The sequence below is a fragment of the Populus alba genome, chromosome 16, assembly GCF_005239225.2.
Source record: "Populus alba chromosome 16, ASM523922v2, whole genome shotgun sequence".
NCBI classification, from domain to species: domain Eukaryota; kingdom Viridiplantae; phylum Streptophyta; class Magnoliopsida; order Malpighiales; family Salicaceae; genus Populus; species Populus alba.
This window is the reverse complement of record NC_133299.1, coordinates 586,876-613,225: the sequence shown is the minus strand read 5'-3', so window position 1 is coordinate 613,225 and position 26,350 is coordinate 586,876. Positions and strand designations below refer to the sequence as shown.

Below are 26,350 nucleotides of genomic sequence, written 5' to 3'. Positions count from 1 at the left end.
ATGTTTGTTTATTTTTTTTTCCTCACTTTTGTTTCTTCTATTTTTTTACATATAATTAAGTAATATACTAAAACGCGTAGCTTTTTTTACTGTAGCTAAAGTTTCTTTTTTTTTTTTTTGCAGTTTTTTTTTGTTTGTTTTTTCTTCTGTGGCATTTTTTTTTTGTTTTTCGTTTTTTTTTCTGTAGTAGTTTTTCCTTTTTTTTTTCTTTTTTTTTCACATGTTTTTTTTAACGCGTGGGTTTTTCATTGTAGCAGGGTTTTTTCTCCTCGCTTTTGTTTCTTCTGTTTTTTTACATATAATGTATCACTACGCACATAGTGAAACACTCTACTTTTTTTTTTTTTTTTTTTTTTTTGCCCATGGGTTTTTTTTTTTCCTTTTTCTGTGTTTTTTTTCTTTTAATGAATTTTTTTTTGTTTAATTTAGTTTGTTAATGTGAAAAAAATTTTTAATTTAGTTATCATACTTTCATTACACGGATCTTGGTTTTTTTTTTTATATATTAAGCTGGTTGAGAACTTAGTTTTGTAGCTTTTTTTTAAAAAAAAAAAAAACACTATGGATTACTACAGTGTTTCCCTTACATAATTTTTGTTTGGCTGCAGTGTTTCCCCCACATGTTTATTTTTTAAATTATCTTTGTTAAATTTATTTTTTTAATATTGAGTTGGTTGAGAATTTAGCTTTAGCTTTAGCTTTCGATCCCCACGTTTTTTCATTATAATTATTATTATATTGTATTATATTATATGACTGTTTTTTTTCTTTTTAATTTTTTTTAATGAATTGTTTTTTTTTTTTATTTAGTTTGTTAATGTTAAATTTTTTTTAATTTAGTTATCATATTTTCATGATATGAATCTCAGGTTTAATGGGTTAACCTGATTTGACGAGTTATTTTTTTCATTTAGTTTAGTTTGTTAAAGTTAATTTTCTTTCTATTTAATTATCAGACTTTCATGACACGTATCCTAGGCTTGATAAGTTAACTTGATTTGATGGGTTAATCCGGTTAATTCTGGGTAAACCCGTTATTTTTTTTTATTTAGTTATCAAACTTTCACGACGCAAATCTCAGGTTTTATGGGGTAACCTGGTTTAAAGGGTTAACCCAATTAATTCAATTTCTTTTTCTTTTTCTTCATTAGTTTTTTTCTTTCTGTTGATTTTTTTTCTTTTTTTTTAATTAATCTATTTAATTATCACACTTTTATGACACGACTTTATAGCAAGACCCACAACCAATATTCTTTGGTCCGGTGTTACAGGCAGACTCACTTAAACTTGAGTCATGCAAGTTTAATTTTATTATTAATATTATAAATATTACTCTTAGGTCAGGCATTGCAGCCAAACCCAAGATTCTTGTGTATAACTTTGCAGAACAACCCAAGATTTTTAAATTTTTTAATTTTTAAATATTTTTTATACAAAAAAATGACCCACGACATCGCACGGGTATCAAAACTAGTATATATAAAAAAAGTGTGATGGATATTTTTCTATGAATTGTGAGATAAAAGACATAAAACACAAGCTCACATTACTCGGGAGAGGATAATAGATACAAAAATAGTGTTGGATTAATAATGCATAATAACTCATAATTATATATTATATATTTGAATAATTACTACCCATTAATTATGCATGAATGAATTCAAATCTCAGACGTCACCATGGGGAACTTGTCTTCACTCACCTCTCTGTAAGTGATCCAGTACCATGATCATATACTACTACTGCAGTTTATTTTGTTGCCAATTTTCGTTAAATACGTTCTTACTATTATTTTCCAGTGCTAAAAGTGACTAAATGGATAAGTTATCAATTTCTAAAACAGACTGTGTATTATACTTTATCTACTATTGGGTAACCATATATATATATTACACACATATATATTAATGATGGTTGAATTTTTTTTTAAAAAATTTATATTTATATTTTGTAAATTGACAAGTATTCACGAATATAGGAAAATCAATGTTAATTTTACGAATATAATTATCTCAAATAATTTTATAGTCTTTTAATGTTTAATATTTAATATTAATAAATGTAGATATGTTAAATTAAATAGGAGTATGAGTTTTTTTCTACTGTTTCATTAAAGAGGAAAGATATTTACAAGCATGACTTAGATGTCGGTTTGAAATAGTAAAAAATAAAAATAAAATAAGTGCCTTCTAAAAACAAGGGAGCTAGTAAAGAAATCTGTATTGATTTTCAACATTTCATAATTGTAATCTTTTTTTCTTTTTCCATTAATTTATTGTGGATGTTTCCCCCCTTCCGAGTTTTATTTTTTAATTGCTTAACCATGTTGAGGCTTGTTTGGGTGACTGCATTATTATGAGCAAAGAGCTGCTTAGCTTTTTTATTATATATAATAACTAATTTCAGTTCTTAGTGTGTCTTCTTAAAATTTAAATTAATGGTTCTTATTTTAGGATGTGAATTTTTATCTTTCGAGTAATAATGAACTTATATGGTAATACATGTGCATAGCGATCTTTCCGATAACTTCCTCAGTGGCTCCATACCTCTATCTTTGGGAAGTTTGTCATCTCTCGAATATATGTAAGTATCATCCAATCACAATCTTTTTAGTATCATATAATGTGAATTAAAATCTTTTTTGATTACTGATACAAGTTTTGTGCTCTTATTCTTGTGGGTGTTTATAGGTATTTTATTAATTTTGGCTTTTTTTCTGAAAAATCCCATGTCCAATTTTTATAGATTATTATGTTTTTCCTAATCAAGTATTTAGATTTCATGCTTTAATTAAGACTAAATCTATTATTTCTAATATAGTTAAAAGCAAACTATCCATAATCAAGAATTCAAGATTTAAAAGAAAAAAATGGCACTAACCATAAAGTTCGACTTGGGTATCGAAGAACATCCATTTTTATATGAATTATAGGAGAACATCTTGGATATTTGGGGTTGATTTTATACCATTGCTGTTCTTTTAAAAAATAATATATAATGGTAAGAAAAAAAGCATACAATTACTAACTTCTATGAAAATATAGTCTCAGCATGCATTAAATATATTATCTTTTGAGTAACAATAAACTTATATGGTAATACATATGCATAGCGATCTCTCCGATAACTTCCTCAATGGCTCCATTCCTTCATTTTTGGAGAGTTTGACGTCGTCCCTCGGATATCTGTAAGTATCATCCAATCACAGTCTTTTCAGTATTATATAATGTGAATTAAATTTTTTTTTATTGCTGATACAAGTTTTGTGCTCTTATTCTTGTGGGCGTTTATATGTATTTTATTAATATTGACTTTTTTTTCAGAAACATCCCATGTCCAATTTTTATAGATTATTATGTTTTTTCTATTTAGATTTCATGCTTTAATTAAGACTAAATCTATTATTTCTAATATAGTTAAAAGCAAACTATCCATAATCAAGAATTTCTTTTTTAAAAAAAATGGCACTAACCAAAAAGTTCGACTTGGGCATCGAATAACATCCATTTTTATATGAATTATAGGAGAACATCTTGGATATTTGGGGTTGATTTTATACCATTGCTGTTCTTTTAAAAAATAATATATAATGGTAAGAAAAAAAGCATACAATTAATATATATCTTATGTGAAAATATAGTCTCAGCATGCGTTGTCAGAATATATATATATATATATATATATATATATATATATATATATAAAACATTTTTTTCCCTCTAAAATCACTTCTTTTAAATTATATTCCATTAAATACTTAGATTCCATCGATAAGTTCCAAAAACCCAATAGTTAAAATTTCATTTTCATTCGGAGAAGTTATGTTAGGACTATATAATTATATTATAATGGTGAAAATTTGACTTAAGAACTCAAATTTGCTTCGTTATAAGATGAAGTTACTGAATATACAATTGATAGATTAAACTTGTAGCTGTAATAATTACGATTTTTTAATAGTATTTTTGGTGAAACATTTTCAAGTAAAATTAGCTTTGTTAGAAAAGAAAAAAAAGGCAAGCTGTTTGGGGTCTTGATACTTATAAATGTTCATGGCAAGGTGTTAATGGTCACAAAAGTTGACTTTCTGAGTTCTGTTTGGTTCTCTTTTTTTTATTTAATTAGGATAAAAGCCGTGTTTCACTAATTGCTTAACTGTGCTGATGCTTGTTGGGCTGTCTGCAGGGTTATAAGCAAAGAGCTGCTTAGCTTTTGGATCATATTTAATAACTAATTTCAGTTCTTAGTGTGTCTTCTTAAAATTTAAATTATTGGTTCTTATTTTAGAACGAGAATTTTTATTTTTTAGCAATAATGAACTAATATGGTAATACATATGCATAGCGATCTCTCCGGTAACTTTCTCATTGGCTCCATACCTTCATCCTTGGGGAATTTGCCGTCCCTCTATTCTCTGTAAGTATCATGTAATCACAGTCTTTTCAGTATCATATAATGTTAATTAAATTCTTTTTCCATTGCTTATGCAAGTTTTGTGCTCTTATCCCTAAAGAATTGGGCAACCTCTCTAATCTCCTACAGATGCATAGAAACTCACTCACTCACTCTTTCATTCTCCTCTTAACTTTTTGAGTTTGGTTTGGTTCATATCTCTTATTTAATTAGGGACTTGGGCTTCAATGAACTCAGTGGTCAGCTTCCCCCAGAACTTGGAAGATTGGGATATCTTAGTTATTTGTAAGTTTCAAAAAGAAGAATAATAATGTCAACTTTTGATTGTAATAGGAGAAATAAAATAGAAAAAGGGTGGATTACAATCCTTTTGATTTGTTGTTGTAGAGGGTTGAGCTCCAACAATTTGGGAGGAAAACTGCCGGAAAATTATGCCAAATTTACGCGATTGCAGTGGTTGTAAGTGCAACTCATCATGTTATTTCAACCAACAATCTGTTTAATTATTGTTCCAAGGAAAAGCAACTAACTATGGCTGCAGTAGCGTAGCTGGGAACCGTTTGACTGGTCAAGTACCAAGGTTCATTGCGAATTGGACTGCACTCTCTTACCTGTAAGAAATTATTTGATTGAGAAACTGTCGATGATCGAAGAATATCATTCAATAATTTGTGTTTTTGTGTACTGATGACAGGTTCCTCTCCGGAAATGATTTTGAAGGAGAGCTTCCTCTTGAACCTCTTTTTAACATGTCAAATCTTCGATACTTGTAAGTGCTCTATAATTTAATTTAACCGGGTTGAAATAAAGGCATGTTTTATTCTGGATTGTTTTTCTTCCAGGTTTGTCAGTGATGTAAGAAGCTCGGCCGGTTTCCCTTTCCCAAAAAATGCAAATATGACGGGAATAAGATACCTGTGAGTTTTTCCTTCCTTTGCTTTTCTTTAAAGCTCACACTCGGAAATCACATAAATAATTATCAAGGCTTTAAGTAATAAAAATATAAAACTAGTTACATACCAAAATATATTCTTGAAATTTCATGTCAAATAGATACGATTTTATCATATGCAAATTAAAAAATATATATATATTTAATTCTTTTTGTTTTTTAACATTCAAAAAACATAAAAGAAAATACCCACAAACACACACTCCCAACCAAACATTCTAATTTACTCACCCACTCCCAGTTTCAAGTTTCCAATGTAACAAAAATTAAAATTGCTTACAATAATTTAAATACACATTTCAAAATCTACAAATTACAAAATAGACTCAGGAACAGTGCTGGAAACGACTGAGAAAAACAAGGAAACAAGGGGTTGATTTGAAATGGCATCTATGGACGAATTACATAGAGGCAGAGGTGGCTAAATGAAGGAGAGAGAGCTGGGTCTCGGTTTAGCAGAGAAGGGGGCAGCTGAAAGAGCAGAGGGGTGGTACTATCGGTGGATCTGGAGGGCCTGGTTTGGGTCTGTGGAGGATGGTCTGTGAAGGCCGGTGATGGGGTTGTTGGGTCAGCTGTTGGGTCGTCCCATGACCTGGGCGAACCCGGACAAGACCCAGTTTTTTTAAAAAAAAAATATGGGATTTGAAACCCATTAATATATATACTCTATGTTCCAAAAAAAAAAAGTCATATTTTTTCAATGTGAAATAAAAAACCTTTTAGTTTAAATACTTTAACTAAAAAGGATAACACATTTCATATATATACTCTATGTTCTCAAGAAAAAAAATCATGTTTTTTCAATGTAGGATAAAAAAACCTTTTTGATTTAAATACTTCAGCTTAAAAAGATAATATAGTATATTTTTAATGTGGGATTTGAAACCCTTTCGTATATATATTCTATATTCTCATGAAAAAAGTTATGTTTTTTCAATGTGGGATTTGAAACTTATTAGTATATATATACTCTATGTTTTCAAAAAAAAAAAATCATATTTTTTCAATCTAGGATAAAAGAAACCTTTTTGTTTAAATAATTTTGTAAAATATATATATATATATTACGACTATAGGCATAACAGAATCATGAAGTCACAATATTTATGAATGTGACTCTTAACGATATGTATGCATTGGATAAATCCAAACACCAACTTCTTCAATGATTTGTGTAGGATGATAAGGAATTGCTCAATAAGTGGTGAAATCCCCCCGTACATTGGTGATTGGTCAAGGTTAACATACCTGTAAGTTTCATTTCCTCTTTTGTAAAAGATTTGTAGTCCTGTCATGGCTATTTTGTTTCATCAGCTCTATAAATGCTCATTGTTTAGGGCCCTTAGGCCATGCATAGGAAGTGTTGATGATTTTGATTATGTGTTTACAGAATCAGCTATGCAATAATTGACCATAGCACAACTATATATCAAATATGTAGGATAACGTTTGCTTTCATTTTATTGATCCTGCAGAGACTTGAGCTTTAACAGCTTAACTGGTGGAATACCAGATTCCATGAAAAAGCTGAATTTAAGTAAGATGTATGCAAAAGAGATTCCTTGAACTCGATGTCTTATAATAAGTTCGTTCTGCCACTCTGTTAAAAAGTACATGGGATGGTTTTCATTGTGGTTTGTTTTGTTTAGGTTTCTTACAGGAAATATGCTTAATGGCACAGTACCTTCCTGGGTTCCTGATACCATTGAAGACAAGGCGTATGTTATGGCTTTGTGCTCTTTGCTCAGATGGGTTGTTTTCCCTTTTGTAGATTTCCTCAATAAAATCTTGATATGTAAACAATAATGTTGCAGGGACTTGTCATATAATAATTTCGATGATGGTCCGAAGAAAGGAGAAGGAAAGCTGAACATGTAATAACGGCAACTTCATTTTCTTCTTCCTTTTTTTTCACTTGCAAGAATATTATTGTCTATGAAATCCCAACTTCTAATCATTTTGTATCATGTGCACCAACTGCTTGCATGTTGTTCCTACTCAAGCAGTCAACCAAACAGGTATGATAATATCCTCCATATGGTGTCATTAATTTAGAACAAATGATCATGAGTTATTTCTTACCAATTTTGTTTGCTATTTCTAGGAATTCTATACGGGATTTGAAAAATAAATGTCGGGGAAAACCAAAGTGTAAGTTCCATTGAGAAGCTCATATTTACATTCCTGAGTCGTTCATTTAAATTATTTATTTGTTTGACCTTAGGTTTGGAATGACATATGCAATGTTAGAAACTCTTCTGAAAATTGTCTTTAGAATTTAGCGCAGGACAGATTCTCTGTACTGATTTTCATTTTTTGCAGACGATTCCTTGTATATAAATTGTGGAGGAGGAGAGACAGTTCTTGATGGGAAAGTGTTTGAAGCAGACAGTACAGCATCAAATTACTATCCAGCTCCAAGAGAAAATTGGGCTTATTCTTGTTCTGGAGACTTTGGTTCGGAAACTTATGATTCCAGTGATTACATAAAAAACGTGGATTGTGCAGTTTGTGATTCTGCTGGGACACTTCTTTACAACTCAACTCGCCTCTGCCCTCTTTCTCTGACATATTACGGCTTCTGTTTATTTAAAGGAAATTACACTGTGAAACTTTACTTCGCTGAAACTGTTTACCAAAGTGATGAAGATTACTCGAATTTAGGGAGACGTGTTTTTGATGTATATATACAGGTAACCGCTATATCTTTCTGCAGCTCCTTTCAATAATTTCCACCATTCAACATTCATTTTTGATACAGGGGAAGAGAGAACTAAAAGACTTCAACATAAAAGAAATGGCCTACGGCACCAATAAGACATGGACTGCAAGTTTCACAGCATATGTAGGAGATGATCATCTATTGAATATCCATTTTTTCTGGGCTGGAAAAGGATCTTTTCAGGTGCCAGGTTTTTCCTATACAACCGCTGCCCTGTCTCTGAATGGACCCCTTGTGGCAGGCATTTCCGTAACTGCAAGTAAAGAGTTGCATTTCTTTTATTTTTGTTGAGCAAAGATTTCTGTTACACTTTATCTGGTTAAAAAAAAATTATTGGTGTCTTCCACTACTTGTATCCAGAGTTCAAAGTTGGTGGCAAGGGACTATCTCCTTCAAAAATTGCAGGGATTACTGCAGGTTCAGTATTTGCTCCTCTACTTCTGGTGGCTTTCATGTGGAAAATGGGCTGGCTGTGGAAAAGCGAGTTGGATGGTACCTCTCCATGCTAATCTAAAATCATTATGCACCACACTACCTTAAGAATTCTTACTTTGATGTTTCCTTCAAATAGAAATAACCATTGAGGTCCAAGGAAAATCTTTCACCCTCAAACAAATAATCGATGCTACTCGAAAATTCAGCCCCAAAATGGAGATTGGCAGGGGACGCTTTGGAATAGTATACAAGGTCAGATTTTCTTTTCTGAAACATTTGTTCCTCAACATGCACTTTTTTCTCTCAGAGTTCTGGTAAATTGATTTCACGTGTATACAGGCTGAATTGCCGAATGAGATAAAATTAGCAGTGAAGAAGATTTCTCCTCATTCAAAACAACAAGGAAAAGATGAATTACAAAGGGAAATCTTCAACATGAAATCTTTGCATCATGAGAATCTTGTTCAATTGTTGGATGGCTATTCTATTAAAGACCTGCATCTGCTAGTATATGACTATATGCATAAAGGCTCCCTTCACCATGCGTTGTTCGGTAATACTGCCATCACCCGATTTTCATCCTGCTCTTTCACCTAATGCATTGCCTTGTGAAACTCATGTAATTGTATATTTAAATCTTCTGTTAGTACAAGGATAGTGTACTTGCAAATATCAATAACTTAATATCAATAACCTTGATTTCTAGAACCAAATTCCACGACAAAACTTGATTGGAAAGCTAGATTTGGTGTCTGTCTGGGAATAGCGAGAGGTTTGAAGTATTTACATGAAGAGAAAAGGTTCAAGATTGTTCATGGAAACATAAAACCTAGTAATATTTTGCTTGATAACTCTCTTACGGCCAAGTTGTCTGACTTTGGATTGGCAACGCTTTGTGATGAGGAAGATCCATTTATGGCCATCAAAGCAAAAGGGTCGCGGTAAGTATTATGATCATTGATTGACAACTACTTTCATTCTTTTAATTAAGAGCTAATTAACCAATAATTAATCTCTTATTGCAGAGTTTACATGGCACCTGAGTATTCAATGGGAAAAGCAATAACTGTTAAAGCTGATGTTTACAGTTTCGGAATTGTTCTACTCGAAATAGTTAGCGGGAAAGTTAGTGCAGATTACACACCAAACCAAGAAGCTGAGTTTCTTCTAGATAAGGTAAGTGGGTCTTACAGGATAAACCCTTTGTTTTTTTTTTTTTCATAGTTATTATCAAAACAAACATGTTCTGTCAACATCAAATAACTTAATATATGTGTTACATTCGACTCATGAAAAAACAAAAGCTAATATTTAGAGATCGCCTCTAATACTAAGAAGAAATTTAGAATAAAAAAATATATTATTATTCAATAATTTGATTTATGTGTTATATTCAACTCATATGAAGTTTATATAATTATATAACAAGACACATAAGTAAATAAAAATAAAATAAATTATAGAAAATAGAGTTGATTGTATCCTTTAATTGGATGATTGAAATAATTTCTTGATTACCTAGAATCATTTAATTTCTTGATTTGTTTTTTATTAAATAGAAAATAATCAGGAATATTTACTTGATTATTTCCTTAATACTCGGAGCTAAGCCAATCTTGCTTTGTAATTGCAGGCTGGTGTTTTGTACGATAAGGGAAGAATCCTTGACTTGGTGGACAAGAAATTAGCATCCAGTTACGATAGGAAGCAGGCTCTCACTGTTTTATTGTTAGCAATGAAGTGTGTTAAACTGTCTCCTACTCTAAGGCCTAAAATATCCGAAGTCGTCAGTGTACTTGAAGGTGAGAAAAGAATCGATGAGATTTCTGAAAGCGATGATACTTCATCAACAAATATTGGAGGACTGTGCGGTGCATGTTCCAGGGTGTTGGAAATAGAGCCAATTTCTTAGCCAATTGGTAATGTTAAGTTTGATGATGAAAACCTTCTGCCTCTTTTTTATTTTATTAATTAATACTCTATAACATAGGTGTTGTTGGGTCTAATTATATGGTGGTGACAAGAGAACATTGATGTGTGCGTGAGAGACTCCATGAGAAAATATGTGTGTTTTTTTATCTGCTATGATTTATTTGTGCTCTTATAGCTGCTGGTAATTCGGTGAATTGAATAATATTATCATTTGACATCCTTTATATATAGCCTATATAAAGGATAATTTTATGATATTACCTACTTTGCAAACTCATTAGATTTAAGCAACTATAATTTTAATATTAAATATTGGATCACCTTTTTATATTGGATATGGATCCAAAATAGTTCTGCTATAAAATTTAAATGGATGAATAAATCTAACATAGTTATAAAACTTGATATAGAATCGGCCAGGATAAAATACAGGTTATAAGTCAAAAAGATCATCTTGAGTTAATTCTCAATTTTTTTTTTAATAAAATAAAAACAATATTTTTTTATAAAAAAATTCTAGAAATTGAGGGCCGGGTGTTGACCGATCAGTAGGTCAACTTAAATTTTTTTTTTATCAAATCAATTAAATTATTTATTTATTTAATTTAAATCACTCCAAATTCTAAATTAATTATATTTCAGATCAACCCATAGGCTCAATCCAAGTAGCAGTATTGTACTGTCTATTTATGAAAAAACTCTTAAACTTGGACCAGTTAGATGCATAGGTAGATATAAAAGGTATACTTTACTTTTTGTATAACGAAAATAAATACAAATAAATTTACCATGCATAAACATTAAACGTTTAAATGATTGTCTGAGGATACTCTTATGAATAAGTCCCTTTTATTACAATCTGAACATACCCCATGATATTCCCTGCACATATAGCTGTTAATATTAAATTTTTTTTAAAAATGGATTAGATCGATTACTGGATAATTACGTTATGCTACTAGCCGAACAAATAAAAAATGTATAAAAAAATGTTTAGGCAACGAGTAATATCCTGATAATATTATTAAATTTGGAGAAATGATTTAGTTTTGAATTCTTTTTATTTAATTCAAATTTAAAATCAAAACCATGGTAGAGTTAATTTAATATAGTATAGTGAATTTGACAGGTCTCATAATAACCGAAATGCCAGATAAAAACATAACTTGCCTTTGAAAATCTTTTTTAAAATAACAACTTATTTTTTTAAAAAAAAATGAAATAATAATATATATAATTAAATTAATTTATTAATTCATGATATAAATTATTTTTTGTTGAACAATATTGTTTTAAAACCTAGACTACCCGATAAATCAACTTCGACCCAGTTAATCTAATCTATGAATGGAGCCATTTGAGTTGAAAAAAAAAAATCAGCTGACCTTGGAAACTTTAGGTGACCTGTTTAACTAACTATCACACCGTTGATGAATTTTATTTTTTTGGATTTTTTATTAAAATATTATTTTTAAAACTATAATAAACAGTGCTTTTGTGAGACGGTCATAGTGAATTCCCCTCTTTTGTAATTTTTTTTATAATAATAATAATAATAGAGGAAATGAATACGTAAGAAAAAATAGCACTGTACTGTAAGTATTTAGCGGTTAGTGACACGGTAACGACTGGCAATCTGTTTATGCAGAGCCCAAAAAACCATAACCGTCGAATCAAGCACACAGTTTGACCAAGATCCCATAAAAACCCAATAATCCAAAAGCAAAATTGGTGGCCGAAATCAAGTAAACCGTGAACCCTTTTCGTAGATAGAAGGCAAATCGCTTTCTTGTGTTTTTGTGGGGTTTATAAAGGGAGGAAAGATAGGAGTCTGCGTGTCAAAACCAGCTGCCGCAGCAGCAGCAGCCCGGGAGGAGGTAGTGGTGAGGAGAGTATCGCCACCGCCACAATCACCGGCGCCGGCAGCGGCAGTAGCGACAAAGGGACATTCTGGGCTGTTGAGTAATTCGAAATCGGGACATCCAGTGCTGTTGAGTTCGAAATCGGGGCAGTTAGTGGGTGATTCGAAGAGGATGAAGGGACTTTTCAAGTCCAAGCCGAGGACTCCTGTCGATATAGTTAGACAGACTCGCGATCTTTTAATCTATGCTGATCAGAGTTCAGCTTCTTTATCAGATTCAAAACGAGAAGAGAAGGTTGGCAGTCTCTTTCTATTCATTTCTATATATTTTATGTGTGCTTGTGTTCTTTTTCTGTTGTTTTCTTTTAATTAGGTGGATTTTGATTGATTTGAGATTGTTTGGGGTCTGGGTTGCTTTTCTTTTTTTGCTTTGGATGAGAAAGGTTCAATCTTTATGAAAAAATTGCGTTTTTTAGGGTGATTCTTGATGTCTGATTGAGGTTTGGATTAGAGTATGCTATAATATGCTGTGATATTTACATAGATAGGAAGAAATAGTTAATTTGCTGAGTGCTAATGTGATTGCAAAGAGGTTAGTTTGCTGGCCAAGTTTAACTTCAATGTGGTTGGGTGTGTTGTGAGAGGAATCTGATATTACTGGCAGTGGGTTGAGTGTAAAGGTTTTAGCTTTTTAGTAGCTTTAGTAGTCATGGGAGTAAAAGTGGAAACTTTGATTGTAGGTTTGTGAATTAGGTGTGATCTGTGGCGCTATATGTGTCATTGATTTGTTTCAACTAGTTTATTCACAATAAAAGAATTAGATTAGTGTTGTTGAATTTTGGTGAGTGTAGATGTAAGATTGCGATGAACATGCATTAGGGTCGCTGTATAATTTCTTGCTTTTGTTGCATGTTTTGATAAGTTATTTTCTTGAGTAGGGCTACTGGGGCATTTAAGCTTCTGTCAAGCATTTTATTTGTGGAATTCCAATTTGACTATTGTATTTTCTAATACAGATGGCAGAGTTAGCTAAAAATATCAGGGAGTTAAAGTCAATTCTTTATGGCAATAGTGAGTCTGAACCGGTGTCAGAAGCGTGTGCACAATTGACTCAGGAGTTTTTCAGAGAAAACACACTTCGTCTTTTGATCTTCTGTCTATCCCAATTGAACTTAGAGGTAACCACTGACGAGTTTATTGGTTGAGAGCTATGTAGATTGCTATCTTGAATTTGCTATCAGATTTATGAGGGAATACTATTCTTATTCATTGTTCTTTCATAATGATTGGTTTAGTGACATGCTTTATACTTTATACTTGCCCTGTTGAATCTGTTGGATTAGATTCCCATCTGGAAAGAATTTTCATTTAACTGCCAGTTTCTCTTTTTTGTCATTTAGCATGAAAATGTTTCTTTTTGCAGGCCAGAAAAGATGCCACTCAGGTTGTTGCAAATCTACAAAGGCAACAAGTTAATTCAAGGTTGATTGCATCAGACTACCTGGAGAAAAATACAGATCTTTTGGATACTTTGATAGCAGGGTAAGCCATTATTGCTGGGGAATGTTGGGGATTGAGAATATAATGATTCCATTCAATAGGTTATCTAATATTTTCGAGATGATTAATGGGTTAAATTTTTTGTTTGCTGCATCATTTCTGACATCTTGTGGGATAACTTTTTGTGCCTTAATTATCACATATATATTTTGTTGACTGTCCACTCTCTGTTTCAAGATGCCATTAGTGATCTGTTTCACAAGTGATGCCTTTCTTCTTCTCGGATGTCTGGAAGTTGTATTCAGCTGTTCTTTTTTTTTTTTTAGATTTCAATAATGTAAGAGGATGGCTGTTTACAGAATTTTTAAATGGTTTTGTCATGTGAACTATACTTCTTGGGATCTTCTAATTACAGTATCTTGCTTCTTTAGTTATGAAAACACAGATATGGCTTTGCACTATGGTGTAATGTTGAGGGAGTGCATACGTCACCAGACTGTTGCCAGGTGAGCAGAATCAACTATGTGGTTTAATTTATATCAGACTATCAATATTGTCTCTGATTAGGAGAGTAATCTTTTCTTTAAAAATCCTGAAAAAAATTTCTGTTTAGACTTTTAATTATACTAAAATATGTGCTCCAATTATCTTTACATAAACATGTCAAAGTGTGATGTGAAGTCAATATCTAGAACAATCACTTTCAATTTTTTTTTTTTTTTTTTTTGGGATTGCTTTTCTCAACTATCAGCTTCCATAATTTATTTGTTTATTGTTTTTTTTATGGTGTGCTGCCAATGTTTTGTACACTCATTTGTCGGGTTTGACTGCAGATATGTCCTGGAATCATCAAATGTCAAGAAATTCTTTGATTATATACAACTTCCATATTTTGACATTTCTGCAGATGCTGCTGCAACTTTCAAGGTTAAGCATGATTGAAAAAGATATCAACAACAAATCATTTTCTCATCCCTCTTTCCTCCTTCTCCCTTACGCAGTTTGATTTTTCCATACAATGCAATCTTTTTGTGGGTATACATATCATCCACTGTTAAATGTTAATTCCAAATGACTTTCAAAACTCCGCTCGTTGCATTAGAGATTTGGCAAGAATATCTTCTGTACTGTAATGCAACCGTGTTGGACATGCTCGATACTGTACTGCATCTTTGCACAGCTATTATCAAATGGTTAAGTATATTCAGCTTTTGCAACTGCTGACAACCCTTGATTCCCCAAATTTCAATTTAAATGCTCTGGCAGATTATTATCCAGGAAATTGTTTTTGTCTTTATTGCATGTTTATGAAGTTTTTATGTTTCGGCCTTGTATTTGCTATTAGTTGAAGTGTGAATCTGAGACTTTTATATTGTTTTGTTGCAGGAACTATTGACAAGACATAAATCTACAGTAGCTGAATTTCTTTCTAAGAGCTATGATTGGGTGAGTTCTGCTGTCACTTATGTTTAGATGCTAACTTGTACAGGTTTATACTTGTTTCTGCTATGTATGCCTTAGGTCATCCCACACACACAAGGTGGTTGATAGGCATGCCCAATCCTCTTGTTTTCTAAAGAATTTGTAGGCAGAAGAGTATCTTGGTGAGAAAACTTGTGGCTGAGATTAGAGAAAGATGATGTGCAGATTTAATTATCTGGTGATGCATTAATAACACGATATCGTGACTGTGCAATGATGGAGACATAAAGCAGAATCTAAACCAAAATCCTATAAAAGCAATGTAAAGGTTTTAAGCTCTAATGGTTTTTTTGAACACCCAAATTCAAATCCTATATACCGATAGATACATATGTGTGCATATATTGCCTCAGTTATGCACGCACTGACACTGTATAATGGGGCATACCTGATCCTCTATAGTTTTTTCAAGAAGTTGAAGGCCAACAAAAGTGTTAGCCGGAAAACCTTTGGTGAGATTAGAGAGACGGTTTGCAAATTTATTTTTCTGGTAATGCATTAATATCAAAATATTGTGGCTCTGCACTGATGGGGCATATAAAGTAGAACCTATTACTTGACTCTCTGATGAATTGAGCAGCTTTATCTCCTCATTTTTATAGCATTCTTTTTTGCTTTTTTAAACTGCATGTTGGTAGCTACATATCTATGACAAAAACATGAATTGCAACATTCTAAATGTGTCTTTATTTCCTGTTGTGCCCATGCTTGCTAAATGTTGGTCTGAGCTTGACATTGTCTGACTTTGTATGGACTTCAGTTTTTTGCTGAATTTAATTCGAAGCTGCTAGAATCCACCAATTACATTACAAGACGACAAGCTGTCAAGGTAGGGAAACTTAATGATATCCCGCTCATATATCATTAGAACATTCAATGAAGCAATTCTCTAGGCATCTGAACCTAGGAAAATGCTTTCATTAAAATGTGCTTTGTTATTGCTATTGGTAATTGTACTATTTATTAAAAAGGCTTCTTTAATTGTGACAGCTGTTGGGAGATATATTATTGGATCGTTCTAATGCGGTTGTGATGACACGATATGTGAGCTCAAGGGATAACTTGAGGATTCTCATGAATCTTCTCAGGGTACGACTCCTTTGAGATTGCTTGTTTTCATGCTTTGTCATATTTTTAGGAAACTATTGATGTACCATTATGGCATATGTGATGGCCACTAAATAGATTGTTAGAATATCAATCTCATACATAATTGGACTTCAACTTTTATGTGATGAATCCTCCTTTGCAGGAATCAAGTAAGAGCATCCAGATAGAAGCATTTCATGTTTTCAAGGTATAGCTTATAGAAAGACAATGAGTTTTTTCTTTGGTTCTTAAACTTACGTGCCTTATTTTCTACCTCTCTTATTGTTTCCCCCCTTCCTCCAGCTCTTTGCTGCAAATCAAAATAAACCTCCTGACATCGTCAACATACTTGTTGCAAATAGGAGCAAGCTTCTTCGTTTGTTTGCTGATTTCAAGATAGACAAAGGTATAAAAGAAATACATCTCTAGTGACATTATAATGTCTTTGATGCTGTATTGACATTCATTGGTGTATTCTTTTGCAGAGGATGAACAATTTGAGGCAGACAAAGCTCAAGTTGTGAGAGAAATAGCTGCCCTTGAGCCTAGAGAGTAGTCATGAAAGAGCTTGGTTGTTTATTGTAATCATTTTACATAAATTGTAGCTCTCATAGCCCAAACCTGATGACAATATCAGTATCCATCGATCTGTGTTAACATTACATGTATTTGAAAGGAAAAGAGAAATAAAGAGACATGAATCGAGTTCAATCCAATACTTGGCTTTTATGAACCCTGTTAGAGAGCATGTTCATGTTGATATAGATTAATCCATCCAACTGGTAACATTAACCTTCAACTAAGTTGATCCTCGATTCGTTACTGTAACTATGTTTTTATTGCCATAAAAAGGAGATGCCTTTATCATCCGAATTTACTTTCCACCATATTCATTTCGTATTCTCACGGTATCTGATTTTAATGCTTTCATCAGCAATCACTGAGTTTGATGCTGGGGTTTTGTAAGATTTTAGGTATTTTTATTCTAGGAAATGCCTTTATCATCCGACTTTACTTTCCACCATATTCATTTCGTATTCTCACGGTATCTGATTTTAGGTATTTTCATTCTAGGAAAACTACAAATATACCCCCAGTTATTAGGGAGGTTTCAATTTGGTCCCTCTCTTCCTAGGCTTACCAATGATGCCCTCCATCATTCAAATTGAGCAAATTGAGCATTTGGATGTTAATATTTTCTGTAATTTCATAGGAAAACTCAAGAGTAGCAATATGACGTAGGGGAAGAGTAGCCATAAAAAAGGGTTAAAAGGACTCAAAAGGCACCATTAAAGGACTTCCTTTTTCACCAGGAATTTGATGCAAGAAGTACGCAGACTGAGTGAAAAGGCAGATTCTTCAGCATATATATGTATAAAGAGAGAAAAACAGAAATCAAACGGTCCATTTTGTGGTTTGCCTGCTGCTTCCTGTTAGACGTAAAAAACCTCAAGACACAGAGCCTTTCATCACCATCACCTCCACCACAATCTACTTCCCTCTGTCACTCTCTTCTTTCTATATACAAATTTTAAAACATGGCACAGAATGGTAGGACCCCATCAAGTTTTTTTATTGCATTCTTTCTCTCTTTGTTTTTGATTTCTTGGTTCATTTTCAGGATGGGATCTTGATGATTTTTGCATGTTGTTTTTTATTTTGGATGTTTTAGATTCTCTTTCAGAGTTCTTGCAGACTGCTGTTGAGGCAGCAAAGAGAGCTGGAGAGGTGAGTTATAAATTTTAGATTTTGTTTTTCCTTTTTTGGGGTCTCAAATTTAGTCTCATTTTCCTTTTCTTGTGTGCTCTGTAGATAATCCGTGAAGGATTCTACCAGACCAAGCATGTGGAGCATAAAGGCCTGGTACCCATCTTTGCTTTTCTTGGGTTCTTTTTATATCTCTTTTTCTTGTTGGTCGCTAATCAAGGTAGTCTTATCTTGGACATTCTTGTTGCATCATGTGATCTTGAATGTAGAGTTTGTGTAGTTGTTTAGCAATTTTTTCCCCTAAAGAAAGGAGAATTGTTGATCAACTGCTGCTAAATAATCTTGAATTCAGATCAGTGATTGATTATATCTGATTGGAAATTTAATTTAGAATGCAAGGGGGAGCTTTGATATCCCAGTTTGTAAAGCTAATGGAAATAAAGTTTTAATCTTGGCATTGAGGTGATCTTGTTTTGTAACAAAACTGGGAATTGAATTTAACAAGCCGGAGGAGCTTTAAAATGGCAATTGAATTTAGCATCAACGTCTGTAAAGCTAACGGTAATTGAATTCATCGTGCATGAGGTGCTAAAATCCTTGTTTGTAAAGCTGCTGGGAAACAAAGTTTTGATCTTCGCGTTGAGTTCATCGAGTTTGTAACAAAATTGAAAGTGCTTTTGCTATTTTGTAATGCTAGCATATTTCCTTTGGACTGTATCATCATAACTGTGGAGCAGATGAGAAAATTAAAAAATTATAAGTTGCTAACCCATTTGTGTTAATTTAGCCCGGATAAAAGTGCTGTGGCTAAACACACTTGACTATATGCGTGTAATTACTGACAATTGTTTATTTTATTTCTCAATTGCAGGTGGATTTAGTTACTGAGACTGACAAGGCTTGTGAGGATCTTATTTTTAATTATCTCAAACAGCAGCACCCCTCACATAAGGTTAACAACTTAATTTGGTATTTTCTACTTTGTAGGTGATGAATTTGAGCATTATTGATCTGTACGGGGAATATTGTCTCCTAAAAAGTGCCACTGTTATTCTCTTGAAAATTCTCTATTGGGGAAGAAACTACTGCTGCCTGTGGTATTACAGAACTGACTGATGAACCAACATGGATAGTTGATCCTCTTGATGGAACAACCAACTTTGTCCATGGGTAAATGCAATTTTTTTTAACATTGTTTGGTGAAGGCAATTTCCTCTTGTTTTTTATACATGTAACATCACTTCAATTTGTCGCAACATGTTTGGATGTAGGTTCCCCTTTGTGTGCATTTCTATCGGTCTTACAATTGGAAAAGTTCCTACAGTAGGTGTTGTTTACAACCCAATAATGGAAGAGGTGAGATTTTATTTATTGCATGTTAGTTTTAGGTGGCCAGATATTACTTTGAACTTTAAATGATTAAATTTTTATTTAGAACATGCTGAGTTTACCTCCTTTCATATAGCCTGGTGATCTTCTACATGTATGCTGGATGTAAGTGCATCTTTCCTCACAAGATGAACACTGACCAGTGACCACTAGTTTTCAGCTTCATGGTCCTCTACTCGGATAAATGTCTGCTTTATGATGTTGAGCCTGTCAATATTTAAATATCTGGAAAAAGAGTATCTAGCTATATCTAAGCAGTTACTCCATCAAACTTTTGTCTGCCTTCTTGAACACTTCTTGCTTTCACTTCAGATATGTGGTCGTATATTGTCCCACTTAACATCAAAGTTACTATAAGGATGTTCTGTCAAAATTTTATAGAATTTGAAATGTGCTCCAGTAATTTGCTAAAAGATTTTGGATTTGTAAATGCACCTTTTTACAGGCGTCCATGGAAAAGGTGCATTTCTGAATGGAAAACCCATAAAAGGTGTCTCTGAGTTGACTATTGTCAGTTTCCATATTTTGATGCTTTTGCTTGCTAATCTTTCCATGACACTTAAGCACCTGTGTACTTGTATTTCGATTGCAGTATCATCTCAAAGTGAGCTTGTGAAATCTCTTCTTGCAACAGAGGTATGCCTTTCAGCATCATCTTTATCTGCCCAAAGTTGCTATAAGGGTAACTGAGAAGTGCTTGTAAACAAGAAGCAAACTTGTCATAATTTTTTTAATAAATTAATGATTACAACGAGCCTAAAGGTGTTAGATAGCTTAAACTGAAATGATAACCGGGAATCAGTTTTGAAACCTTAGATGAATTGGTGCCCTACTGTCTCATATTTTTTGGTATAATTCTATCCTACTAACTGTACATCTCAAATTGATTTCTTATCGGATCGGTTTCTGAAGGGTGTTAAAATTGCCTTGGGCACAATCAAACTCAATTTTAACTCCAGATAATGTTAGAAATGTTAAGTGTTGAGTAAGGGTAGCTTGTTTTAACCCTGGATTGATTTTTCTGGCATGCTAACCCTTCTCGTTTATATTAAGATATTGTTCGTAGACTCTAGAAATCCAACTCCCTGTATTTGAAATGGAGATCTATGCGTTGTGAATGTATTTAGTTTTTACCATGTTGCACTTACAAATACCCTGCAAAAGGAGTGTTTTAAGTTCACCCCTGTTATGCTCTGTGTGGAATCTGGTTAAAACTCCTTTCTACTTCAAGTCCACTCCTTTATGTTTCATAAGGAATCATGTTAAGAACTGACCAAACTAAATTCTTCTAAGAGCAGGTTGGAACAAAACGTGACAAGTCTACTGTGGATGCCACTACGAACAGAATTAACAGCTTACTTTTCAAGGTGAGACCAGAACATGCTGTGGAAGCTATGTGCTTTGGTAAAATGCGTTGGTGTTCTTAAAATTCATATCTGATTATCTTGTTATCAGGTGAGATCCCTTAGGATGACTGGCTCCTGTGCATTGAATCTTTGCGGAATTGCATGTGGAAGGATTGATTTGTTTTACTTAACTGGATATGGAGGCCCGTGGTACGTATTTGTGATTGATGCAAGAAAAGTTCATCTGGACGCATGATTGATATAATCTACTCTTGAACTCAGGGATGTGGCAGGTGGTGCTGTGATTGTCAAAGAAGCCAGAGGAATCATTTATGACCCGTAAGTGATGCTATTTATATTTCATCCCTTCCACTACTTAGCTGGGGGTAGTGTGGATATAGAGAGGATAGTGTTTATCAAATGTCAACATGATTTATTCGTTGTCTTGTGACATCCTCAACTCTGTCATCTGGGCAAGCAATAGGTCAAAGATATTAAGAATATAAGCACATGCTTACATTTTGTTGAGAATATAATGCGTGTTCTAATATTTTGATGGTTGCTGTTTCGGCTACAGATCTGGTAAAGATTTTGACATCACTTCTCAAAGAGTCGCAGCTTCAAACCCGCTTTTGAAGGAAGCATTTGTTGAGGTTTTGCAGCAATCAGAATGAGACAATTCAATATCCTTTGATCTAATAGACAGTAAGTATCTAGTGATGAGCTCAGTCGATATCGTCATTAAGGCTTAAAGAAGCATCTCTAACTGAGAGTGGCAACATCAATAATGATTCGTCCAATTTGGTGTGGCTTTTAAACAATGCCTACTTATATGTATACTCTAATTGAGAAGACAACTACCATTTTTGATCATGTAGACCACCATGTTACACAGATTGTGTGGTTTATATGCCAGTTTTTCTACACTCCTCATTGAGCAAGGATCATGCCTTGTTGAACCATAGCTGCTTCTTTTCTGTCTCTCCCAGTGTTACCTGAACCTGTTAGCTTGATTCTCCTCTAAACAGAACTGAATTCCAAGTAAGATTTTTGTCCTTTCGTCGTAGCTGCAAAGTTCTCTACAGCCATAAGTGGCAAAAAGTGAGCACTGCTGACTGCAGCAAAATGCAGACAAGAAATGATTGAATTTATGAATTATTTGAAAAGGTTCATGATGCAGACGACACCGGAAACAAGACAACAAACACAAAGAAATACAAAATTTTGCTGAAAAAGTTTCAACGAATTTTAATTCTTATTTTTATTACTCAATATTTTTCCAGTAAAAAGTATCACAGCTATTATATGCTATTTATATATTAGAAACACAACTTTAAAATTTATATTGTTATAAAAACTGCAGTTTGATCTTCTTTTCTTTTGCTATGAAAACTTACAAGGGAGTTTGACATCAAGAAATTCGTTGCAAATTGAGAGGAAACCATCGAGGACATAAAGGAAAAGATGGCTACATAATAAATAAACAGAAAAGTAGATACATGAAATCTCTAGGATCTTTCGCAGGCACGAACTTCCCAAGACTAACCAGTGAAAGAATTAACTTATAAATTTAATCTCCATCCTCATATGGGGCCTCCGTAAGGGCGCACCAACTCTGGAAAAGCAAAACATAAAGAGGGAAAACAAACAGAAAACCACAGCTCATATCCCATCATCTCATTTACACCCCTTGGTGCTGTCTAGCACCAAACCCATTAACCCCATTTGATCCATTCATGCCATGAGGCATCTTTCCTGCAATCTCTGACCTTTTCCTCTTCACCACAAGATACCATGTATAGCCTTCCAACCAGACAGCATTGAAGGCCAAAGCAGCAATCACACCAATGTATGCATTCTTCCACTTCTTATCAGGGTTCAAAATGCTGAATCCTTTGAATATGTTGATGATGCTGAGGATGATAACACTGTATCCAACCAAGTGGTGGTAGATGTTCCAGTAAAATCTGTACTTGTGATCAGGTTTTGGCCTTAGAAGCAAAGCGAACACCTGAAATCCATTCCAAACCAAGCCTTTCTTTTGATTCGCTAGCACAAGTGTAACACACTCAAAAACTATGCGACACAAAAAGAGTTTTTTTATTACCTGAAGGGTTCCAAGGCAGAAAAGGATGATGCCAATTGTTCTGTGAGCATCATATTGAATACTGGTTGATTCACTACCAAGTTTTAGACCAGTACCCCATCCGGCAACCCCAACAATATAAGCTATGGATTGGCAACCAACATGGAGGTAAAACCATGCAGGGTCTGCAGATTTGAATGCCTTCAAATACCTTGCTATTAAAGCCCCAATTGGCATCAAGATACCCCAACTGACTGCATTTAGCACCCCATGAATCTGAAATTTTTATCAAGTATTAATCAGAAATAGTTCTTGTTCATAAAATTAAAAAAAGAGAGGCAAAGAGTCTGATTTCATAACACTCGTAAACAGGGTGAAAAACAGAACAGATGGTAACAGAATTAAGCCAAAACTAAACTCAAAATTGAAAACAATGAACCATATATGAAAAATGAAATACTGATTCTAGGGCTTACATTTCTCTTCCTAATCCTGTCATTCCCTCCAGTAGAACTAGATTCTCCAGAAAAGAAGGTTTAAGGTCCCCATGGATTGGACATTATCCCCACTAGTGGCATGTACCTGAGTAGCATTACCAGAAACTGCGCCATCTTGCCAGACATGGTTAACAGTAGTGCTAGTGTTTGAAAGTCCTATGGTAGCAAATATGATTATCTCATTATTTGCTAATGTAGCTGATAAATCTGAAACATCAAAACTAAGTTTCCCTTCTTGCAATGAGGTTTGGTAGCTACTGATAGGCGATGTGTAAGCCCTCATAGTTCCATCAGTTTGTTGGTATGCAACAAGGGCTTGTGAACCAGCCATGCCAGTTGAGGTAGGATTGATAGCCCATGCAACCCATCTAGAGGAAGTGATTCCTGTGTGTCTATAAGCAATTTGAAGCTTGTTTGATGATGAATCATAGTTCCAGTGAAGATACGAGTTCAAGTATGGAAGATCATTGCACGCCCTGAAGGTTTTGTTACTAGAGAGAGCATAGCTCTTACATGACTGGGCAGTCGATGAGAAAATCATAGACATAAGAACTGATAGAGATAACACAAGCTCTACCATTCCAGCCATAGTGGCTATAGAAGAGCCAAAACCAAAGAAACCAAGGACTTGCTTTCTTTCTTATGTGACTAAGACACAATCAAGAAATTGCAAGAATGCTAACAATGAGATGCTTGGGAGGGGAGAAATGGGGTTTAATGTATAAAGAGTCTTGTTGGGTTAGGTTGTTGGATTGTCTTGAGCATGATGCCTCAATTTATAATGTACATAGAGTAGTTACTTATTTTCACATTCTACAATAAAAATACTCAATTATAATTAAAATAATCAATATTATGATATTTAATATTCATTTATTTTTTTTAGTGCTAATATATTACCGTTATAAAACTCGATTTGATCCGGCAAATTAATCCAAAATTTATTTATTCAATAAGTGGCTCGAGTATAGTTTCACAAAACATAAAATTTATTTATGGGTTCTCCTCCATAAATTCTATCATTTTTTTTAAATAAAAGGCGATTTATTTTTATTTTATCTTATGGTTTTGTTGGTTGTTTGTTACCACCATTACTTCTCACACCAACTCCAAACAAGATGGAGCTATAAATGTAACTCTCATAGGTGACTTTTGGTTAGTGATGAGTCGTTGGTCGTCTATGCCAAGATTCTCTCCAAGGAAGCTAAAGCTCTTGATCAATGCCATATGTCTATCTTCAATCTTCAATCTTCAATTTTAGGGTGCACAAGAAGGAACATCTTTAAGGTTTCTTGATTTCTTCTGTCAACAAACAAAGCAACTCCAAAAATAGGATGCCAAATAAATCGTTTGCCTAAGTTCTTAGTGGTTGACAATAAATTTCATTAGGCCATTGCTAATTTTATGATTATGCAACACTCAAGCTTAATATCAAAATTATTTGTGTCATTGTTAGCTACATAGTGTGGTGACCACCACACGACTACTAGTTGATTTTTCACATATATATTTAATTTTCTTTGAAAAAAACACGTAGAAGATGATACATTACCTTAATTATTTTGTAAAACCACCTCTTATATAATTTATAATTATGATGGTTATGTGAGATGATGCATCTAGCTAGTAGTGATAAGTAAAAAACACACTAAATTTACATTTTCTTCACTATTAATTATAATTATAGTTAATTAAAAAAAATATTTTTTTTTACTCACTCAACCTATATCAGACTTCAAATTAAAGAGTTATTGAGTTGTCTCGTTAGATCTGACGGCCATATACTAAGCTATTAACTAAGATCTTGCAGTAAATAAATTTGATAATTCACAAAATTAACTTGATTTTTAAATGGATTTTTAAATGAGATATCCTATCTCTAGCTAAATCAATATTAATATTGTATGACAATAATCCAAAGATTGGTATGAATAATTGCAACAAATCCAAAAGGAATAGAAATTTCAATTTGTCAAAGTGGCAAATGAGTTGAATTGCTAACTCTCGTCAATGAAGCTGGACAACAAAAACTCATGCTATTTAATTACAAATTAAAATTCCTTTAAACGACTCGTTTAAGCTACAAAATATTTAAAAGGAGAGAGAGGACAGGTTGGGTTAGGTGTATGGGTAATCAAATAGGGGACCTATTTCCTGGTCAAGCCACTCTGCTGGCCACGTGGAGCTTACATACGAAATCAATAGTTCGGTGATCTGATCAAGGGACCCACAATTTGTAGCCTTCAAGGCATACCTGCTCCACCATCAGCATTTGTCCTCATGCATCGCCGCATTATTCGATCCTTCTCTGCGCGTTTCATTACTGCTAGATTATATTTTTCGTTTTTTGTACACCTTAAAAACAACCCTCCAACTATATAGATAGTCTCAATTGTATCCTCAAATTATTTTTTATGTCACTTTTATCTTTTAGATTTTAACGATTCTTTTCTCAACTATACTTCTCATGACAAAAATCGACATTTTTTCATAATAAATTCAATTTTTCTTTGTTAAGTAATTTCTATAGAACGGTCAGATTTGAGAAATCCAAAATTGTTTTGAAAATAAAATTGGAATAGAAATCTCATGAGAGCAAAATCAATACTACCCCAATACCTGGGGATATACTTGAGATGTGACCCCTTTTTTTTTTCCAATCATAGTGAAAACTTCGCACGTAATAATTTGATCTTGATTGATGATTATGTGATGATTGTGTTTTTAATATATATGCTTTTGATTAAGCATGTATGATCTTGATTAATAAAAATAATTAATTAGATTTAATTCAATAATCTACAAGGTGGATCAATAATTCAAACTCTTTTCCAAACCAATCCACGTATCAAGTTTGATGATTATTGCTACACGAATGCTCCCATGGAAATACGGTAATGTAAGCATGATGTTTAACCTTGCGTCACAAATTGAAC

At 33.3% G+C, this 26,350-nt stretch overlaps 3 protein-coding genes and 2 pseudogenes across 5 annotated transcripts; 4 read left to right on the top strand and 1 right to left on the bottom strand.

Moving 5' to 3' along the window:
* Positions 1 to 1,673: 1,673 nt before the first annotated feature.
* LOC118040109 (uncharacterized) lies at positions 1,674 to 7,396 on the top strand. Of its 3 annotated transcripts, none has more exons than XM_073405074.1 (13): positions 1,674 to 1,711; positions 2,515 to 2,586; positions 3,116 to 3,190; positions 4,348 to 4,419; positions 4,630 to 4,701; positions 4,804 to 4,875; positions 4,958 to 5,029; positions 5,111 to 5,185; positions 5,259 to 5,333; positions 6,547 to 6,618; positions 6,844 to 6,912; positions 7,018 to 7,086; positions 7,183 to 7,396. In XM_073405074.1, exons 1-13 carry the CDS (start codon positions 1,683 to 1,685, stop codon positions 7,244 to 7,246), a joined length of 888 nt encoding a protein of 295 aa, XP_073261175.1. In that variant the 5' UTR covers positions 1,674 to 1,682; the 3' UTR covers positions 7,247 to 7,396. The 3 variants fall into 3 exon arrangements, with proteins under 3 accessions (XP_073261175.1, XP_034902865.1, XP_073261174.1); XM_035046974.2 differs by having other exon boundaries at positions 6,844 to 6,905; positions 7,183 to 7,381; XM_073405073.1 differs by having other exon boundaries at positions 7,018 to 7,322.
* A 23-nt stretch (positions 7,397 to 7,419) lies between these two features.
* LOC118040110 (probable LRR receptor-like serine/threonine-protein kinase At1g53440) lies at positions 7,420 to 10,602 on the top strand. The gene is made up of 9 exons (XM_073405071.1): positions 7,420 to 7,519; positions 7,691 to 8,061; positions 8,130 to 8,349; positions 8,451 to 8,582; positions 8,662 to 8,777; positions 8,865 to 9,078; positions 9,232 to 9,466; positions 9,551 to 9,701; positions 10,159 to 10,602. Exons 1-9 carry the CDS (start codon positions 7,429 to 7,431, stop codon positions 10,435 to 10,437), a joined length of 1,809 nt encoding a protein of 602 aa, XP_073261172.1. The 5' UTR covers positions 7,420 to 7,428; the 3' UTR covers positions 10,438 to 10,602.
* A 1,477-nt stretch (positions 10,603 to 12,079) lies between these two features.
* On the top strand, positions 12,080 to 17,105 carry LOC118040106 (putative MO25-like protein At5g47540). The gene is made up of 11 exons (XM_035046972.2): positions 12,080 to 12,613; positions 13,335 to 13,496; positions 13,742 to 13,860; positions 14,250 to 14,324; positions 14,652 to 14,745; positions 15,205 to 15,264; positions 16,061 to 16,129; positions 16,291 to 16,389; positions 16,553 to 16,597; positions 16,693 to 16,795; positions 16,875 to 17,105. Exons 1-11 carry the CDS (start codon positions 12,491 to 12,493, stop codon positions 16,943 to 16,945), a joined length of 1,020 nt encoding a protein of 339 aa, XP_034902863.1. The 5' UTR covers positions 12,080 to 12,490; the 3' UTR covers positions 16,946 to 17,105.
* A 476-nt stretch (positions 17,106 to 17,581) lies between these two features.
* LOC118040107 (inositol monophosphatase 3-like) lies at positions 17,582 to 21,772 on the top strand (annotated as a pseudogene).
* A 463-nt stretch (positions 21,773 to 22,235) lies between these two features.
* LOC118040108 (cytochrome b561 and DOMON domain-containing protein At5g47530-like) lies at positions 22,236 to 24,168 on the bottom strand (annotated as a pseudogene).
* Between the last annotated feature and the right edge of the window lie 2,182 nt (positions 24,169 to 26,350).

What these genes read in the sequence shown, in the direction of transcription:
- LOC118040109 (XM_073405073.1), top strand. Translation starts at nt 1,683, where the DNA reads ATGGGGAACTTGTCTTCACTCACCTCTCT. An exon ending in TTGGGATATCTTAGTTATTT is followed by an intron (nt 4,702 to 4,803) that starts GTAAGTTTCAAA and finishes TTGTTGTTGTAG; the next exon opens with AGGGTTGAGCTCCAACAATT. An exon ending in ATGTCAAATCTTCGATACTT is followed by an intron (nt 5,186 to 5,258) that starts GTAAGTGCTCTA and finishes TTTTTCTTCCAG; the next exon opens with GTTTGTCAGTGATGTAAGAA.
- LOC118040110 (XM_073405071.1), top strand. Translation starts at nt 7,429, where the DNA reads ATGATCATGAGTTATTTCTTACCAATTTTGTTTGCTATTTCTAGGAAT. An exon ending in GCTTTGGAATAGTATACAAG is followed by an intron (nt 8,778 to 8,864) that starts GTCAGATTTTCT and finishes ACGTGTATACAG; the next exon opens with GCTGAATTGCCGAATGAGAT. An exon ending in CTGAGTTTCTTCTAGATAAG is followed by an intron (nt 9,702 to 10,158) that starts GTAAGTGGGTCT and finishes TTGTAATTGCAG; the next exon opens with GCTGGTGTTTTGTACGATAA.
- LOC118040106 (XM_035046972.2), top strand. Translation starts at nt 12,491, where the DNA reads ATGAAGGGACTTTTCAAGTCCAAGCCGAGGACTCCTGTCGATATAGTT. An exon ending in AAGCATTTCATGTTTTCAAG is followed by an intron (nt 16,598 to 16,692) that starts GTATAGCTTATA and finishes CCCTTCCTCCAG; the next exon opens with CTCTTTGCTGCAAATCAAAA. An exon ending in TGATTTCAAGATAGACAAAG is followed by an intron (nt 16,796 to 16,874) that starts GTATAAAAGAAA and finishes ATTCTTTTGCAG; the next exon opens with AGGATGAACAATTTGAGGCA.